Source organism: Chiloscyllium punctatum, chromosome 27 (genome assembly GCF_047496795.1).
Source record: "Chiloscyllium punctatum isolate Juve2018m chromosome 27, sChiPun1.3, whole genome shotgun sequence".
NCBI classification, from domain to species: domain Eukaryota; kingdom Metazoa; phylum Chordata; class Chondrichthyes; order Orectolobiformes; family Hemiscylliidae; genus Chiloscyllium; species Chiloscyllium punctatum.
Window position 1 is genome coordinate 49,966,768 of NC_092765.1, and position 15,007 is coordinate 49,981,774.

Sequence of the window (15,007 nt, forward strand, 5' to 3'; positions counted from 1 at the left end):
GCCGGTGTCTGTCCAACTCCTTCCACACTCTACTACCCTCCAAACTACTGCCTGCCACTCAAAATTTCTAACTCTGTCCTGTGCCCCCACCCCGTCACACACGGACCCAAAGAATTTTCAATAGCCAGATAGAATGAATTGGCTCATGTGATGTAAAAATCACAAAGCAAGCTAGTATCCATTCAGAAGCCTATGCATTCCCTAAAGAATCATAAAATTCCTACAATATGGAAACAGACTGTTCAGCCAATTGAGTCCATTCTGACCAATAACCAAACCCCTGCGTTTCCCATGGCTGATCCACCTAGCCTGCACATCCCTGATACTACAGACAATTTCAGTATGGCTAAATCAACCCATATTGTACATCTGTGAACTAAGGGAGGAAACTGGAGTACCTGGAGGAAATCCACACTGAATGTGGAAACTTCATGCAGACAGTTGCCTGAGGGTGGAATCAAATCTGGCTCTTTGGTACTGAGAGGCAGTAGTGCTGACCACTGAGCCACTGTGCCATCCTGAACACCCCGAAAGAGCATTGTTTTCTCTACCAACCCATGAGACTGTATTCTTGAGGATTTCTGACTCGCCTAAGTTAAAGCAATGAAGATTTTTCTCCCAATAAGGACAAAAGCCTCTGCCTCCTTGTTGCAATTTAATTCCAGGTGTCCTTTCAAGTCACCATTGTTGAGTGAAAATCCAAATGTCATCAGTACATCGCCTAAAGCAATGTACTCTTAGTAACCTCTTCCTGACAGTAACTGCTTGTTCTAGTACTGCTGTCAGCCAGCCCTGAGATCGCATTAACTACTCTGCAGGGTCGTGACAGTTTCTCGATCTGTATCTCACGCTTGCTCTCCTCAAAATGAGAGCTGCTTCCTATTGTTTTGAATTTTGCGCGTGAAAAGTTTTCTTGGTATAATCGATATTTGCGAGCATTTTCTGTGGTTCCCATCAGAATCTCTCTTGTACACAGGTTGGGAGTCGCATCTGATAAAATGAAGTACTGCTTCCTGTACTACAGAGTCAGCACGAGTCCGGCAGTATGTCTGAGCAATTGCTTTGTTCTCTACTTGGCCATATTGTTCAGGGCATCGTGTGAGAAAACGATAATTGTGCTAGTCGTATGCAAGTTTGATCCCTGAATGAGACCTTATTAAAACATAAAAGATTCCCAAGAGGTTTTATAGGGGAGATGTGGGAAGGTTGTTTGTCCTTCTGGGAGAGTCTAGGACCAGAGGGCATAATCTCAGGATAGGAAGTTGTATGTTTATGACCGATGAGGAGGAATTTCTTCTCTGAGGATAGTAAATCTGTGGGAATCTTTGCTACAGAGAGCTACCGGTCATTAAATATGTTTGTGGCTGAAATGGACAGGTTTTTAATCAGTACGGCAGTCAAAGGTTATATGGCAAAGGCAAGAAAGTGGAGATCTTGATTATCAAGATGTATCAGAAACATACAGTGCTGGAGAAATTCAGTACGTCTGGCAGCATCTGTGCAGAGAAAGCAGTTAACATTTGGAATCCAGTGACCCTCCTCCAGAACTAGAAGCACCTAAGAAAAGGAGCTATTTGCATCAAAGGGTCACTGGACTTAAACTGTTAACTTTATTTTCTCTGCATACATGCTGCCAGATGTGCTGAGATTCTCCAGCAATTTGTTATTTTTTTGTTTCAAATCTTCAATATTCAGTTCATTGTTTTATTTCGAGGATTATCAGATCAGCCATGATCTCTCTGTTGGAGTAGTCACAATGAGCTGAATGGCCTACATTTTATGTGTGGCAAGTCTCAACAAGGTCAATAGCTAAAACATAATTTACATCAACAGCTGATCTAAAACAAGATGTAACAATATTATACCCAAGTGTTATACAGTGACAGACCTGTTTCCACCAATACATATATACAGTGACAAGCCTATCATTATCGCCATAAAGCATTGAAACAGGCCCTTGTCCCTACTCATCCATGCCAACCATATTTCCTAAAGCAAACTAGTCCCACTTGTTTGAATATTGCTCTTATCCCTCTAAACCTTTCCTATCCATGTATGTGTCCAAATCTCTTTTAAATGTTTTCATTGTTACCACCTCGACCCCTTCTTCTGGCAGCTCACTGCATATGCGCCCCACCCTCTGTACAAAAAAATGCCCCTCAGGTCCTTTTAAATCTTTTCCCCTCAGATCAAAAAACTTCACAACTATATTTATATGTTGGATTTTGTGGTCCTCGCAAGTATTGTACCCAATCATATCCAGTAGTAGATCTGTTTTCACCAGTATTGTACCCTGGTATTACACAATGGCAGACCTGTCCTTGCTTGTGCTGTATCCCTGATGTTATACAGTGACATATCAGACTTCTCCAGTACCTCATTCCAGTATTACAAATGATCAATATATCCCAACGCAAAGTTAGACTCCAAAGTTAGACACTAATAGATCAGCCCTTACCAGCACTGTAAGCCAATGTTGTCAAATGATCGAACTATCTCCACTTGTAGCGTACCCCAGTGTTTATAATGACAGAACAGTTCCCAGCAGTACTATAGCCCATTATTACACAGTGACAGACATGTCTTTACCAGTATTGTATTCCAGTGTTATATAGTGACTGATCTGATTTACAGGTACCAAAGTGCACTGTTAGACAGTAACAGACTGTCATGTCATTAACCTGCCATGTACCCCAGTGTTCAAAGGGACAGAACTCTACCCACTGGCTCTATGCCCTGCTGTTATACACCTCAGATCCATCCCTTCTGGTACTGCACCACAATGTTATACAATTGACAGACTAGTCCCAACACATTGTACATTCCAAAACTTAGTGATGAACTCTTTCCTGCCAGTATATACTCTGGTGTTGTACAATGATAGTTTTGTCCTGTCTGCTACAGTACTGCAATTGTGCATCTGACTGAATTTCTGGCTACTCGCTTTGTGTTGCTTAGATTATGTTCTAAATTCTCTCCTCCAGAAATTGCTAAAGCATTGTTTTACTTACAGATAAACAGTGAATTGTAATCTTCCTGTTTCTTTGTGTAATTTATGACAAAACTGTTTGTCAAATGCTCCCCTGTTGTGAACTAGGAAAAGCAGACAGATGGCTTCACCCTGCTCCAGACTGAGCTCCTTGATCATGTCTATGCTCAGCTGACCCAATGTGGTTCCTCTCTGTGGCAGCTTTTTGTTCTGTAATGTTGTGGAAGCAGCTTGGCACGTTCCATTCTGTGAATGGAACTATATACGTTATCAGTTGTTGTTCTGTTTAGAAATAGCGCTATTTCTCAGCAAAGATAAAATAACACACGTACGCAGAGTGGTAGCAGTCATGGCGCCAAATCTTCCTGCCTTCATGGAGGGCGGCACGGTGGCAGAGTGGTTAGCACAGCGCCAGAGACCCGGGTTCAATTCCCGCCTCAGGCGACTATCTGTGTGGAGTTTGCACATTCTCCCCGTGTCTGCGTGGGTTTCCTCCGGTTGCTCCGGTTTCCTCCCACACTCCAAAGATGTGCAGGTCAGGTGAATTGGCCATGCTAAATTGCCCGTAGTGTTAGGTAAGGGGTAGATGTAGGGGTATGGGTGGGTTGCGCTTCGGCGGGGCGGTGTGGACTTGTTGGGCCGAAGGGCCTGTTTCCACACTGTAAGGAATCTAATCTAATCTAATCTAATCTAATTACGGGAAGCTAAATATGGTAACGTGGGTTGGTCAGTTTCAATTTCTGAGGGCAACTGATTAGTAGAGTGGCAATTTCAAATGAGAGCTGACCTTTTACTGAAAGGAACCATAATGTTTTATGGGGAAGCTCATCAAAATTGGACCTTTTCAGACTACACCAACCACAGGAATGAAGAGGAGACTTGGGAAAGCCCAATCCTGGGAGTTGAAAATGGCTGATGTTGAGTGTATCTTGTGTATCAATGTACCAGCTTTGCATATATCTAAATGCTGCTCGGATGTGGTGTTGCGACTGCACCCATGCCTGAATAATCGAGCCAAGTCAGCATGGCTTTATGTCTGACTAATTTACTAGGATTTTCTCAGAAGTCTCAACCAGTAGATAGAGGGAGGATATATGTGTTGTATTTGGGCTTTCAGAAAGTGTTCTACAAGATACCTCACAAAAGGTGAAGTGATAAGAATTCATGCTGTTGGAGTTAGGAACTTCACATGAATAGAAACTTAGCTCAGGGGTAGGAAACCGCAAGTGAGGATAAGGGATCCTTCATCTTTGGTGACCTGTGACAAGTGGGATTCCACAGGAATCAATGCTGGGACTAGAATTGTTTACATTATTGACTTGGAGGAAGGAAGGGAAAGTACTGTAGCCAAATTTGCAGATGACACAAAAGTAAGTGGAAAGGTAAGTTGAGAGTGATATACACAGCTTACAAAGAGATATCGATAGGTTAAATAAGTGGGCAACAAGTTACACATGGAGTGTAGTGTGGGGAAAAACAACATTGTTCATTTTGGAAGGGGGAACAATAGAACAGAATGTTATTTATGAACAGAAAAACTGCAACACAGGCACATGGGGGTACTTGTGCATGAAACACAGGAAGGTAGACAGGTGCTGCTGGTAATCAGGAAGGCTAATGGAATGTTGGCCCTTATTTCAAGGCGGTTGGAGTATAAGATTAGGGAAGTTTTGTTGCAACTGTATGAGATGCTGGTGAGACCACATCCCAGAGTGCTGAGAGCAATTTAGGTCCCCTTATTTAAGGAAAGATATCATTTCATTGGAGGCAGCTCAGAGAAGGTTCACTGGGATGATGCCTTGTATGGAAGGATTGTCTTACAAGCAAAGGCTAAACAGGTTGGGACTCTATTCACTGGAGTTTAGAAGACAGAGAGGTGTTCTTATTGAAGCATATAGGTTTCTTTAGGGACTTGACAGTGTAAATACCGAGAGGACGTTTCCCCTCTTGGGAGAGTCGAGTGCCTGAGGGCAAAGCCTCAGAACAAAGGGGTGCCGATTTAAGACTGCGATGGGGAATTACTTCTCTGAGGGTTGAGAATCTTTGAACCTCCTTGCTGCAGAGAGCTGTGTAGGTAAGGCCCTTGTGTATTTTTAAGGATGAGGTAGAGTGTTGATCAGTGGGAGAATGAAGGGTTATAGAGGAAGGACGGTAAAGTGGATGTAATGAACTTCGGCTCAGCTATGATCTTACTGAACGGCACAGCAGAGTCAAAGAGGCCAAACAGCCTACTCCTGGTCTTGTGGTCTAAAATAGCAGCAGCATCCTATTCAGGTTAGTATTCAGCTGTAAACTTGAATTGATCTTTGGATCCATTCCCTTGCCCTCTGTGCAATAGGTGCAGAGAAGAACTGTATTACCATTTACTTGGTTTGATGTTTGTGATTGTTGCATTGATTTCATATTGTGGAATTCACTATGAGCAGTCATAGAATCATAGAAACAGCATGAATTTCACATGATTAAAATTACCACCAATGCATTCTTTTTTTTAAACTTGAGATATTATTAAACCTGTCATTGCCATTCACGTCATCTCTAAACCCATGTTCTGTCTCATTGTTGAACCCACTATCATTCTTTTATTTCTTGTACTATTATCCAGTTTGTTATACAACGTTTCCTGCTTTTGTTCCTCCTTCACTTCCTGGGAATTTTTATTAAATGCATTGATCTTTGCCCAGTTTAGGAAAAGTACCTTGAAAATTTGTTCCACAGATGTATTTCCAATCTTTTCTGTTTTTATGTTGGAGTAACTTCTTCTCCAAACCTCATTCAAACCTGTTTTTGGTTCTAACTTTGACTTATCCTTTCTATAGGACCAAGATGGGCTTCATGGAACCTGGGAGTGTTTGTGTGCATTCGCTGTGCAGGTATTCACAGAAAGCTTGGAGTTCATATCTCCAAAGTGAAATCAGTCAATCTGGATCAGTGGACACCAGAACAGATACAGGTACTGCACACTTTGCTCAGGGCAGGGAGCTACATGGGCTGAGAGGACAGTTTAGGGAGAGGTGTGTGGCATTTGAAAGGGTGAGGGGAGGCAGTGTTGGATGCCTACAATCTATTGGGTGTAATGAAGGCAGCAGGTGTGATACTACAATGAGCTTCACTCAGTAATCTCACAGAGTCTGATTTGGAAAGTTGGTTTCAAGCTGCAGTCCAGACTGGGTTTTGAGTTCTATGTTGAGGGCATGGTGTGCTAGCGTGGCTACTGTTTCTTTGACAAGGCTTTGTTCAGATTGAAAACGATCTTATGGAATTGAAAAAAAGGAAAGCTCTCCCAATACCAACATCACTGAGCCAATTAATTTGATCATTGAAATTGTGCTGCTCTTCTATATCACTTAGTTATTTGAATAATAAGTGAGAGCTGAAATCTTGTGACAATTTGTAATCTGAAACAAACTGACCCCTCTGTTTTGTTGAAATTGTGAAAGTGATGAAGTTATCACTGACAACTGAACACATGAAATAACCATTTTGCTCTCTTTCTCTGACCCCACACAACCCCCCAAACTATTCCATCCAGCTACTGCACCAAAAAAGACACCAATGCAGCTCAGACACACTGACAGTGAGCATGTTTGATGTGTCATATGGTTCACTTTAGCAGTCTGAATTCCATTAAGCCTGAATGTGTTGTTTATCTTGCATTTAACTGGAATAGCAAGACTTCAAGATTAAAGGTGTTATACAACCAGCCTGAGCTCTCCACAGCTGGAGTAATATGTGTAGTATGATCATTCACTGCAGGAAACGGGCAAAAACTGGTCGTAACAAAAATGTAAGGAAACCTCTCGAATACAGTGGGAAAATGCACTGGAATCGTTCAGGTGCTTGCTGACCCTGCTGCAGGGAAGGGTGCATTGCTTGGCTTATTGCTGGGAATAGCACAGCATTCACTCTGTTTTATGATTGAGGAAGCTTTTATTAATCTGTCTGCTAATTGATCTGTTTACAATGGAATAGGAAGAGATTTGGAAACGTGTATTAGTGTATTTTTTTAAAATACATTTGATAAATGGTTGATTTCAGTTCTAGAGAAGTACCACTGCACTCAAAATATGAGCTATGCTTTCTCTCCTCAGATGCTGTCAGACCTGAGTTTCTCCAGCAATTTGTTATTGTTTGATTTCACTAATGCCCTGTGGGTAGTTTTGTGTTGTTACAACTGATGTGATGTTCCAATAACTAGATTCTTGTATTTTTTGTCTGCAACAGTGCATTCGAGAGATGGGAAACTTGAAGGCCAAGATATTATACGAAGCTCACCTCCCTGCTAACTTCAAGCGGCCACAAATGGATCAGTATCCTTTCCAAAGCTCATTCCAGGATTGAATCAGTGCAAGGAGTTATGTCCCATAGGCACAAGTTCACAGACACTGTAGGACAGTGCAGCACAGAGGGATTTGGGTGTCAGAGTTGTACAGCATGGAAACAGACCCTTCCATCCAACTAGTCCGCACTGACCAGACATCCCAGTTTGACCTCATCCCATTTGCTAGCATTTGGCCTATATCCCTGTAAACCCAGCTGATTCATCTACAGCAGAACCTCGATTATCTGAATCTCAATTATCTGAACTTTCGGATTATCCGAAGGAGACCTCGAGGTCCCGATAGAAAAATTACATCAAAGAGGTGTTTCCAACACTGATCGTGCCTTTTGTTTACAATGATATAAAAACGAACTTGGCTTACTAAAATGCTGCTGAGAACAGTCCTGGACACCGATGGGAGCCCACGCACCGTCTCCAAATGACTGACTGACTGCCTGCCCTCCCTCTCTCCCCTCACACTTTACCTGGAGTTCTGCACAGGGGTGTACCTTAAACCGCACCATCCCCCCCACCCCCCCAGATAATCTCTCCAACATTGTCCTGTACAGGACAAAGGTGGAACTTGTGAACAAGTTGTATTTAAAAGATGTGTGTGTTTGCGTGTGCGCTATTTGGAGTATCACCGCCCCCCTCCCCCAAAGGCAGCAGCAGTCTTGCTGTCTGGTCCGGCTGCCCTGGAGGGACAGGGCAGAGTGGACGGGGGGAGCGGAATGTGGGTGGGGGGCAGGGGCAGGCGGGGCAGACTGGGCAGTGCGGGTTGCGGGTCAGACAGGGGTCGGGTTTGGGGGAATCGGAAGGTGGGTGGGGTTGGGGTGTGGAGAGGGGTGGATGGGAGTTGGGGACTCGTGCGCAGTGTGCTGCTTCCTAGTCTCTCGAACGGGAAGCAAACATCCAATTGAACTGATTTGGGGTGGGGGGTGCGGGAGGCTTCAACAATGCTGCAGGTCCCTTACACATGTGTGTGTCTGCTCAGAAACAAACCTGAGACAGAGAAGGAACAAGGCACCTAGAGTGAGGAAAAAGCAAACTTCCGAAAACATCAAGCCCCAGAGGAGAGGCATTGAATCAATTAATTGAATAATCAATTATTCGAGCGAAATAGTGCCCACCCATCTCGTTTGGATAATCAAGGTTCCTCTGTACGAATCTAGATGCCTTTTAAATGTTGCAATTGTATTCATCTCCACCATTTCCTCTGGCAGCTTATTCCATATATGCACTGCCCTTTGCGTGGAAAAGTTACCCCTCTGGTCCCTGTTAAATCTTTCCCCTCTCACCTTAAACCAAGCCCTGTGGTTTTGGACTGACGCACCCTGGGAAAAAGACCTTGGCTATTTACCCTATCCATGCTGCTTATGATTTTATAAATCTCTATAAGGTCACCCTTCAGCCTCTGATGCTCTAGGGAAAAAAGGCCTGAGCCTATTCATCCTCTCCTTATAGCTCAAATCTTTCAGTCCTGTCAACATCCTTATAAATCATCTCTGCACCCTCTCACGTTTATCAATGCCCTGCCTAAATAAGGGCAACCAGTATTCTTAAAGTAACCTCACCAGTGTCCTGCACAGCCACAACATAACATCCCAACCCCTATACTCTGTGTGAATGAAGTACTAAAACTTAGCATTACGGTGAGAAATTAGGAAGATTAACAGAATGTTGGGCTTTATGGCAAGGGGATGGAGTATAAAAATAACAAATTCTTATTGAACTCTGTAGAGCATTGGCATCTGAAATGGCATCTGGAGTACTGTGTGCAATTTGATCACTATATTTAACTATTTTAAATACTAATACTGGTGGAAATTCAGACAAGGTTCACCAGACTCACTCCTGGAATAAAGATGGTTGAATTGTGAGGTATGATTAAGCAAGTTGGGCTTAAACTCTGAAGATGGATGAGAGATTATTTTACTGAAGTGTTCTGTAAGGATATTCTGAAAGGATTAGTAGAGTAGATGCTAGGAGGAGGTTTTCTCAGAGAATCTAGAATAAGAGGGCATAATTTTTAAATAATCTGAATTTAAGACAGAATAGGAAGAAATTTCTCTTTTGCAGTGAACAGATAAGGCAGGTTGATTGAATAAATAGACAGATTTTTGATCTACAAAAGAATTGAGGACTGTTGGGGCAGGCAGGGAAGTGGATGAAAGACACAATTAAATCAGCCAGGACCTTAATAAATGGCAGTGCAGACTGGAGGGACCAAATAGCGTAATGCTGCACCTGTTTTTTGCTTCTGGTTGTCTTCCAGGGCCCCCGTATCTCGGAGTTACTTAATGTTTTCTGATATGTACTTTGATCCTCACTGTGAACAACAACTTGCAAAAAGGAGTTTTTGTTTTTAAATCCGCCTTTTGAGACGTGTCTTATGAATGCAATTGATTTTATTTTGATCCAAGACTTCTGGTTTTCCGAAGGGACATACAATATGTGTGGTGAGTGGACAGGTCCCTATCCCCCAAGCATCTACAAATGTGAAATAAATTTCTTCAGTGAATCTTGTAGATAGTACACACTGCTGCTACTGAGCAATGGTGTTGGAGGGGCTGGATGTCTGTGGACGGAAGAAAGAGGTGAGATTGCCTCACCTGCTCTCATTCAAATAACAATTTTCTCTCTTCAGACACCACAGTATATTTCCTATGAGCCTAATTAGAACATAAGAAATAGGAGCAGGAATAAGCCACCTGGCCCATCGAGTCTGCTGTGCCATTCAGTAATCATGGCTGATCTTTTCATGGACTCAGCTCCGTTTACCTGCCCGCTCACCACAACTTTAATTCCTTTAGTATTCAAAAATCTATCATTGCTGTAAAAGCATTCAATGAGGTGCCTCAACTGCTTCACTGATCTGGGAATTCCACAGATTCGCAACACTTTGACTAAAGAAATTCCTCTAGGAGAAAGTGAGGACTGCAGATGCTGGAGATCAGAGCTGAAAATGTGTTGCTGGAAAAGCGCAGCAGGTCAGGCAGCATCCAAGGAACAGGAGAATCGACGTTTCGGGCATGAGCCACACTCTCCTCATGCCTGAAACGTCGATTCTCCTGCTCCTTGGATGTTGCCTGACCTGCTGCGCTTTTCCAGCAACACATTTTCAGCTCTGAAGAAATTCCTCCTCAACTTAGTCCTAAATCTGTTTCCCCCTTATTTTGTGGCTGTGCCCTCTAGTTTTAGTCTCCCCTGCCAGTGGAAATAACCTTCTATCTTATCTATTTCCTTCATAATTTTATATGTTTCTGTAAGATCTCCTCATTTTCTTCTAAATTCCAATGACTATAGTCCCCATCTTTCACTCTTCATAAGCCAATCCCCTCAATTCTGGACTCAATCTAGTGAATCTCCTCATTAGAATAAAAAGAAGAGCATGAATCATTGCATTAGGATCTGGGCTGGACAGTTTTGTCTGTTCAGTTTGAAGGCTTAAGTAATAGATATGCTAACTCAGTTATAGATGGACAATATTGCAGATATGGTAATAGATACTTTTGGTTTTGGGGATGGATATTGATCAGTAGCTTAACTCAGTACCCTATCTCAGACTTGCGCTGGATTCTTTTCTGTACCCTTTCTCACTTGTCTTATGGTGAGCAGCCGTGGCCCAAACTCATTACAGGCACAGCAGAGGTTTCCGATGGTGATCAGAATAGGTGGAGTTCTGATTGAGGTTTTCAAAATCATGAACAGTCTGGACAAAGTAGATAGGGAAATAAGGGAGAAACCAGATTTAGGACTAAGTTGAGGAGGAATTTCTTTAGCCAAAGTGTTGTGAATCTGTGGAATTTCCAGATCAGTGAAGCAGTTGAGGCACCTCATTGAATGCTTTTACAGCAATGATAGATTTTTGAATACTAAAGGAATTAAAGTTGTGGTGTGCGGGCAGGTAAACAGAGCTGAGTCCATGAAAAGATCAGCCATGATTATTGAATGGCACAGCAGACTCGATGGGCCAGGTGGCCTATTCCTGCTCCTATTTCTTTTGTTCTAATTATGCTCATAGGAAATATACTGTGGTGTCTGAAGAGAGAAAATTGTTATTTGAATGAGAGCAGGTGAGGCAATCTCACCTCTTTCTTGCGTCCACAGACATCCAGTCCCTCCACCACCAATGCTCAGTAGCAGCAGTGTGTACTATCTACAAGATTCACTGACGAAATTCACCAAAGATCCTCAGACAGCACCGTCCAAACCAACAACTACTTCCATCTGGGAGGACAAGGACAGCAGATCCATGGGAACACAACCTGTGAGTCACCGTCCAAGACACTCACCACTTGGTGATTTGGAAATGTATCACCACTCCACTGTTGCTGGGTCAAAATCCTGGAATTCCTGCCCTTGGGGCACTTAAAGCAGTGATTCAAGAAGCCCTCTCTGGGCTTTTTTCAGTCACGGGTGCCTCCATCATAACCTCAATGCAACCCAAAATAGATCTTCACCACCTCCCTCCCCAGCCCCAGGTTGCCCCTTGAGGTTCTGGAGGTGCCCCTTAAGGAGGCAGCAAGCAGAATAGAGATTACCCTCCTGTTAATGAGAACTCCCAGGAATGAGGAACTTCAGGTAAGAGGATAGATTGAAAAAATTCCGATTGTTTTCCTGAGTGAGAAGAAGAGTGAGGAGATCTGATTGAGGCTTTCAAACTCCTGAATGGACTGGACAGAGTTGATGGGGAGAGGTTGTCCCCTATCAAAAGAAAAAGAAAATGTTAGAGGGCTGAAATTTAAAGTGATGTGCAAACGTAGGACGGGTTTGATGTGAGAAAAATCATTTTCATACAGAGTAGTTAGGGTACAGAATGCACTGCCTGGAAATGTGGTGGAGGCATATTCAACTGAGGCATGTAAGGGGAGCACTGGATGATTACTTGGATAGAAATGCTGTGCAGGAATATTCAGAAAGGCAGGAGATTGGCTCTAGACAATAGAACTGGTGCAGACAGTGGGCTGAATGGCCTACTCTAATAATTTTGTGATGCTGTGAATGCAGAAATAGAAGTGGTGAACTTCTGAAAACATTGTCTTGCCTTTTTTTATTTTTCTGTACCTTTCTTTGTTATTATTATTGATTTTTGGAAACATTTAAAAAATTTCTTTAAAGTGTTTAACATTGTTATTTAATTCTGACTGCTTAATTCGTATTGGAATGTTCAATGTTATTTTATAAAGGCGAAAGAAATAAGAGCAAGAGTGAGGCATTCAACCCTTCAAGCTTTTCCAGTCATTCTCCAAGACCACGGCCGATCAGCGTGAGACCATGTTTCTGCCATGACCTCATAGGGTTGAACTCCTTGGCTTGAAGAATATATCTGCCACCTCCTTAGTAATTTCAGGTGAATAAGTGTCATGGGTAGTAAGGAGGTAGGTGGCAGATAAATTGTTGAGGGTGTAGGGTAGGTCAAGGCAAATTGAGCGAGGGGAATTCAGGGGGGATGGATGGTATGAAGTATGAGGTGGAATTTGGGCTCCGATTAGAGTGACAGAGAGGGCATGACGGGTTCAGGTCTGGGAGTGGTTAGAGGCAAGGGATGGGTCATGGAGTCATTGGGTCAAACAGCACAGAAACAGACCCTTTGGTCCAATTCAACCATGCCAACCAGCTATCCTAAACTGCACTAGTCCCATCTACGAGTGTTCGGTTCATATCCCTCTAAACTTCTCCTATTCATGCATTGTCCAAATTACTCTTAATCAGGTGGCTTAATGGAGGTGTTGGTGGGAGGCTGATAGTTTAATAACTATCCAGGAGTTAGAACAGGTTTTAACTCCTCCAATGTTTTCTGTGGTGTCTAACTCCAACTGGGGGGGGGGGCTTCTTCATAAAGTTCCAGATGTTTAATCATCATCATCAGAAGTTTCAGCTTTAGGAGTCAGCTGTTTCAGGATGCTCCCAGGATCAAGACATGCATCTCATGTCTGCACTGCTGCAGCAACCACCTTCCTGTGTTACTATCACGAGATTGGTGAAATTCACTCATCTTTTAATTATACCTTTAACTTGTTGCTCAGAGCTGTGGAGAGCTTCATAAGAGACAAATATGAAAGAAAGAAATACTTTGATAAAAGTATTAATATTGCTGAATTCAGGGTGAGTAGTTCTTCCCTTGGTACCTATTGTGGTAATTCTGCAAAGCACATTCAGACTGGAAGGTTGGACAGGGTGTCCACCTCATTAATGGATTTGTCAGCCCATGTGCTGGGATAACTGTCTTTACACCATCACCTGGAGAACTCCAACTTTTTTCTATTTCATTGAAACCAGTGAAGGCTTTTAGATTTGGAATAAAGATGTGCATGTCCACTTCTGGCATGCTAGCACTTTTCCCCCTTTAGAGTCATTGTCTACTTGTGAACGTGTGTGTGTCTGCATCATACTTTTGTGGGGTGGTTTGTTCTTTATTCTACTACTTACTTTTACTGCCTGCATTTTCTATGAAAGGATCTCTGGATCATAGTCTTTACATTTTCTGCAGGTAGACAATATAGTTCATGTTGTGTAGGCAAATCCATCTGCATTATTGCCAAGTTTGAGCTTTTATTGATTTTCCCAGAGCTATTTTTAAAAAAAACACTCTGTGGGGAAAGTTGCGAAACTGTGACATTGCCTTCAGTCAGTTGGAGGTTACATGGTTGTGTGTTACGGGACAGGGCTGTGGGTTTAAATGGAAGTTTAGGAGATGTACATGAATTAAACACTTCCGAAGTGTAAGAAGTAGTATATTCCCCTTTACCACCTTAAAGTAAATTTGTCATCCTCCTGTAGCAAAAGATAGATAACACTGCGTAAGTAACTATTTCCAGTTATAAGTAGATAAATAGATTGGGCGGATGTGAGGCAAGTGGAATTTAATATAGACAGACAACTCTGGTCATGGAGCAAAGGCAGGCAATATCATTGTACCAACAGAGTGTACAGGGCACAGACTTCTAGGTATGCACTAGTCTTTGAATGTGGAAGGGCATATTGAGAATCACTAGCAAATAATATGGGGATTTGGGCTTTATTAACAGATGTGTTAAATACAGAATTTATGCTAACCTTTTTAAAAACTCTGGGCCCCAATTCAGCTATTGAATTTAGTTCTGGTCACCACACTTTTAGGATGTGAGGCTCCTTAAGAAAGTACAAAGGAGACTTATCAGAATGGTTTCAGGTTGAGTGTTTTGCTGCAAGGTTAAGTTGAACAAGTTGGGGCTATTTTATTTGGAGTAAAAGAGATTGAGGTGTATGAGATTGTAACAGCTTTGGCTAACTTAGACAAAGAAAAGTTGTTTCCATTTGATTGTGGTTCAAAGACTGATGGGAAAGGATTTAAAGTTTTAGGCAAGAGATGTAGGAGGAATGTGAGGATACAGCAACTGGTAATGACCTGGAACTGTGACAACCAGTGAAGCTCATGGAAGTAAATGTGATCAATAATTTCAAAATACAATCGACATTTGAAACAAATCAACTTGCAAGGCTGCAGGGATCGAATGGACAATGGGATTGACTGGACTGCTTTATTGAAAGCTAACATAGACTAGATAGGTCAAACATGAGAACCATTTGTAATCTTATGTTTGGCCCCTGCTTCATTGTATAGGACTCGCAAACAGCTCCAAATGGTCATTTTTCTTTTCTGGCTTTTTTAGCTCTAAAATGAGCTTCTGATTCCTCCTCAGAAAAAAGACAGC

General features: G+C 42.4%; 1 protein-coding gene across 2 annotated transcripts in view; it reads left to right on the forward strand.

Annotated features, from left to right (window-relative positions):
* LOC140453690 (stromal membrane-associated protein 2-like) overlaps positions 1-15,007 on the forward strand; it is a 65,953-nt gene that overhangs the window by 23,319 nt on the left and 27,627 nt on the right. For both annotated transcript variants that reach the window (XM_072548625.1, XM_072548626.1), the window contains exons 2-4: positions 5,809-5,942; positions 7,214-7,299; positions 13,340-13,418. In XM_072548625.1, the coding sequence (XP_072404726.1) occupies positions 5,809-5,942; positions 7,214-7,299; positions 13,340-13,418 (299 nt within the window). The remainder of the gene's footprint in view (positions 1-5,808; positions 5,943-7,213; positions 7,300-13,339; positions 13,419-15,007) is intronic.